This window comes from Nicotiana tabacum, chromosome 3 (genome assembly GCF_000715075.1).
Source record: "Nicotiana tabacum cultivar K326 chromosome 3, ASM71507v2, whole genome shotgun sequence".
NCBI classification, from domain to species: Eukaryota; Viridiplantae; Streptophyta; class Magnoliopsida; order Solanales; family Solanaceae; genus Nicotiana; species Nicotiana tabacum.
The window spans coordinates 123,851,300-123,856,117 of record NC_134082.1 but is presented as its reverse complement, the minus strand read 5'-3'; the positions used below and the strand labels follow the sequence as shown (position 1 = coordinate 123,856,117).

The window sequence follows — 4,818 nt, the reverse complement described above, 5'->3', positions numbered from 1 at the left end:
TGTTCTAGAGGATTCATAGTGTTATGTAATACTTCCAATGTCGAATTAGGATATATATATATATATATATATATATATATATATATATATATATATATATATATATATAGTTGTAGCAGACAATGTCGGCTTTAATTGTCATAGCTCTACATGCATAGTTCAAAAACGCGCGCGCGCACACATAGGAGAAGAGAAACCCCTCTCTACAAGTACGTCTTCAAATCTTATCAACTACTCCTAATTAACTAATTTCATTGATTAAAGGAAAAATGTATGGATTTACTTTCTTGAATTGAAAGCGTCTTGTGCTACTTTAGTGAATTGAAGGTACGAGCAAAAGGACGCTTCAAATACTCATATATCTTAAGAGTACAAAATGTTCGTATATATGTCACTGCTCAAATAGAGACATATGCTAGGAAAAACATGTAGCCAACTTAAGCTGTGCTTGTATGGTTTCGAAGGGAAGATCATCATTGTCTAGTCGTACATTAATTTGAGTCATTTGTTGCAGGAAATCTTCCTATCAAGCAATCTTTCTTTTGCTTCCTTGGCCTGTAAAGTTGAAACGAGAAATAACCAGAGTTTTTAATGCTTCAAAGTAAAAATAGAAAAAAAACACTATTTACATCTTTTGGGTTAGCTACCCGTTTTTCCCAATCTGTGAGACCAGTAATAATAGAAAGCAGAATAGCTTGCACTGTTGACCCCATCAATAATCCACACCAAAGGCCCTTTGCTTTCCAATTCCAAACAAATCCCATGAGTAACGAGGCAGGAATTCCGACCAAGTAATATGATCCTAAAGTAACATAGGCCCCTATATGTTGCCATCCAATTCCTCTTGCTACTCCTGATGCAGGAAAAAGAAAGCGTGTTAATAAACTACTACTAGTAATTAACTGCATTTAAACTATCTGGTAACCATTTTGAATACTATTACAACAACAACAATTCCAGTGTAATCACACAAGTGGGGTATAGTGAAGTTAGTGTGTACACAGACCTTATCCCTACCTTGCGAAGACAGACCCTCGTCTTAGAAAAAACTTAGTCACAACATATTTAATAAGAAATACATCAACGAAAAAGCCATGGAAAAAAGAAGCAGTAACAACATAATAATAAGACAGCCGAAGCAATAGAAACAACCGGTAGTGAGAGAGATCTACATATAAGAAAATACGAGATGTAACCATTTTGAATGTTGTTTATTAAACTAAACGAAAAGAGTGATGGAAAAAATGACCTGATAATACAGTAACTGTACTATAAACGATGATGGAGAGGCAGAGGAGAGGAGTAATTTCTGTGATAGGATCGACGACTTCTTGTTCATGTGTGAAAGCATATCCCCATACATTCCGCAAGCAAAACAGAATTCCACTTGCCAGAAGAAACTCTGCAGCTGCTAGAGTACAACAACAACAACGACCCAGTATAATTTCACAAGTGGGGTCTGGAGAGGGTAATATGTACGCAGACCTTACCCCTACCCCGAAGGGTAGAGAGGCTGTTTCCAGGAGACCCTCGGCTCAAGAAAGAAACAAGAGACGATATATTAGTACCATAAAAACGCATAATAAAATAACAGCAATATAAGAGATATGAAATACAGAATGCGAAATACGAAATAGATGGCTGGTATAGTAAAAACTAGTAGGTAAAGCCCTGCATCAATAGACGACCAATGACATTCTTAGTCTAACTCCTAACTGGCTAGTCTCACTCTATTGTGATGTAGAAATATTCACAACTTTCCTCTAACCTACAACTTTAATGCTCGAACTCCATAATTCCCTGTCAAGGGTCATGTCCTCAGTAATCCTAAGTCGCGCCATGTCCTGTCTGATCACCTCTCCCCAATACTTCTTAGGTCGCTCTCTACCTCTCCGCGTGCCCACTACAGCCAGTCGCTCACACCTCCTCACCGGTGCATCAGTGCTCCTCCTCTGAATGTGCCCAAACCATCTGAGTCTTACTTCCCGCATCTTGTCCTCTATGGGGGCCACGCCCACCTTCTCTCGAATATCTTCATTTCTAATCTTATCCATCCTTGTATGCCCGCACATCCACCTCAACATTCTCATCTCTGCTACTTTCATCTTCTGGATGTGTGAGTTCTTTACCGGCCAACACTCAGTTCCATATAACATGGCAGGTCTAACCACTGCTCTATAAAACTTACCTTTTAGTAACGGTGGCACTTTCTTGTCACACAAGACTCCCGATGTTAACCTCCACTTCATCCACCCCACCCCTATACGGTGTGTGACATCCTCGTCAATCTCCCTGATCCCCTGAATAACCGATCCAAGGTACTTAAAACTACCCCTCTTGGGAATGACTTGAGAGTCAAGCCTCACTTCAACTCCCGCTTCCGTCGGCTCAATCCCAAATTTGCACTCGAGGTATTCCGTCTTCGTCCTGCTCAACTTGAAACCTTTAGACTCAAGAGCATGTCTCCAAATCTCTAGCCTCTCGTTGACGCCGCCTCGTGTCTCGTCAATTAGAATAATGTCATCAGCAAATAGCATGCACCATGGCACCTCCCCTTGAATATGATGAGTCAGTGCATCCATCACCAGGGCAAATAGGAATGGGCTGAGCGCAGACCCTTGGTGCAACCCCGTAACAACTGGAAAGTGTTCAGAGTCGCCTCCTACTGTCCTAACCCGAGTCTTAGCTCCAGCATACATGTCTTTAATCACCCTAATATAGTCAACCGGGACCCCTTTATCCTCTAAGCAGCTCCATAAGACCTCCCTAGGAACCCTATCGTACGCTTTCTCCAGATCAATAAACACCATGTGGAGATCCTTCTTCCTATCCCTGTACTGCAGCTGCTAGAGTGAAGACTGCATATATAGAAATTCTTGCTGCTTTTGGATTCCCAGCTCCTAACTCATTTGAAATTCGAATGCTACAAAATAGTTATGAAGTAATTTAATTAGGAATGTCAATTGAACCATACTACTCCTATCTTTACACCAAACACTGAAGAGAAAATTAACCTTGCAGCAGCACCGAAAGAAAAGGGTAAGTTGAAGTGTATTGAAGAGGTTGTAAGGCTGCATATCCAAAGAAATTCAAACAATGTACTTTGTGTGTTAGAAATTTATGAGGAAAACATAATCAGGCATGAAATGGAATGTGAAAAGTTGCATACCAAATAGATAGAACAGAAGTCTCTAGTTGTGGATTTGGCAACAATCCACCGAGTAATGTAATTATCTCAACTGCCCACCATCTCAATCTATGAACAAAGATATAAAATTAATAATGGAGGCCTTATCAAAATTCTGGAAATACCAAACTTATATAAATTTGACAATTAAATATGTACCCAACCATTCCAGCAGATGGAAAAGCAAATTGGAAGGATTCCGGCATAACAAGGAAAACATCCTTAGAGAAAGAAGGACGTGTCTTTTGACAGGTTGACGAATACTTCACATAAATCACAAGCAAGATGACGTTCAACCAATATGATAAACCGATTGATATAGCTGCACCAATGGTCCCAAAATTAAATTTGAATATGAAAGCCCCACTGAGAGGTATGTTAAAAAGTAGAGAGACGATTGAGGTCCATAAGATTGGAAGGATCAAGCTTTGAGCCTGGAAATAGCAAAACAATGACTGGAGAATAGCATAGGGAAAGAGAGTTGGTATGAGCCAAATTGAATATTTTCCAGCTTCAACAGAGATTGATGGGTCTAGTCCAATCCATAAAAGCAAATTTCCAGTGTAGATCCATAGAAGAGATATTGGCAAACAAAAGAATAAAAGAAACATGACAGCAGCATATGTAATAGTGCCAACTTTTTGAAACTGCCTTGCTCCATAGGCCTGTCCACATAAAGTTTCCAATCCACTTGCCATTCCAAACTGCATCCAGATTCAGATTCATCAAAAATAAGAAAAATTAAAAGAGAAAAAGGAGATAGGTAGGTAGTTTACAAGAATAGCAAAGCCAGTAACAGTGCAAGAAGATGTGGCGATAGAGGCACTAGAGAGGGAGAGTTCACTTAAGTGACCCAACATAACCATTGGTACATAGCGCAACAGGTATTGGCACATCGTCCCAACTATCATAGGAATTGCTATGCGACTAACTTCTTTCACCTCTTCTTTAAACACCACCCTTTTGCTGATCACATCATTCAATGGCAGCAGAGCCTCTTCCATTTCCTCAAACCACTCCTCCTCTTTCACACTGCCAATGAATTTTTCAGGTCTTTAATGATAGGGCAGGGGAACCTTAAGATAAGATTTAAAATATTCCAAAAAAGATCCGGTGATAAATTTATAATTTTCTCACCGTTCTCGGGGAACATTTATTAAAACTCATATATATGTGCAGGTTGACCAACTAGAAATTCAATGTGATCTCGTGGGATGAGTAACTGAATATTTTTTTTTTATTCGATCATATATACTAATACTATGAAGGTCCTAAAGTTGAATAAAACATGAGATGTGTAGTGGCCAAAAAGATCCACTGCTAGTTTTATAATTTTCTTCTCTTTCTCGTGGAACATTTTTTAAACCCATATATATTATGGATCGTTGGGTTGACCAACTCAAAAGTTTGCGTGATCTCGATCGTGGAATGAATCAGGGAATACTATTTTTTTTTATCTGATCATTATTCGAAACTAGGTCCTTGTACTGTTGGATGAAACGTGACATACACAACCTATCCGGATATTATTTGAAGGAAATTTTGTACAGACCTCTCGATCTTTACATTTATCTTTGTAAAACTAATTTCTTCTATTTGAGACATTATTGTACAGTACATTTATTCTTTTT

The 4,818-nt window shown here is 38.9% G+C and overlaps 1 protein-coding gene across 2 annotated transcripts; it reads right to left on the bottom strand.

Annotated features, from left to right (window-relative positions):
• Positions 1–328: 328 nt before the first annotated feature.
• LOC107818294 (protein DETOXIFICATION 14-like) lies at positions 329–4,588 on the bottom strand. Of its 2 annotated transcripts, XM_016644281.2 has the most exons (8): positions 4,325–4,588; positions 3,964–4,219; positions 3,347–3,891; positions 3,170–3,256; positions 3,015–3,071; positions 1,250–2,923; positions 648–853; positions 329–555 (listed from the first exon to the last, which is right to left on the bottom strand). In XM_016644281.2, the coding sequence occupies exons 2-6, from the start codon at positions 4,189–4,191 to the stop codon at positions 2,827–2,829; spliced, it is 1,014 nt and encodes a 337-aa protein (XP_016499767.1). In that variant the 5' UTR covers positions 4,192–4,219; positions 4,325–4,588; the 3' UTR covers positions 329–555; positions 648–853; positions 1,250–2,826. The 2 variants fall into 2 exon arrangements, with proteins under 2 accessions (XP_016499767.1, XP_075105952.1); XM_075249851.1 differs by having other exon boundaries at positions 3,964–4,403.
• Positions 4,589–4,818: the final 230 nt, after the last annotated feature.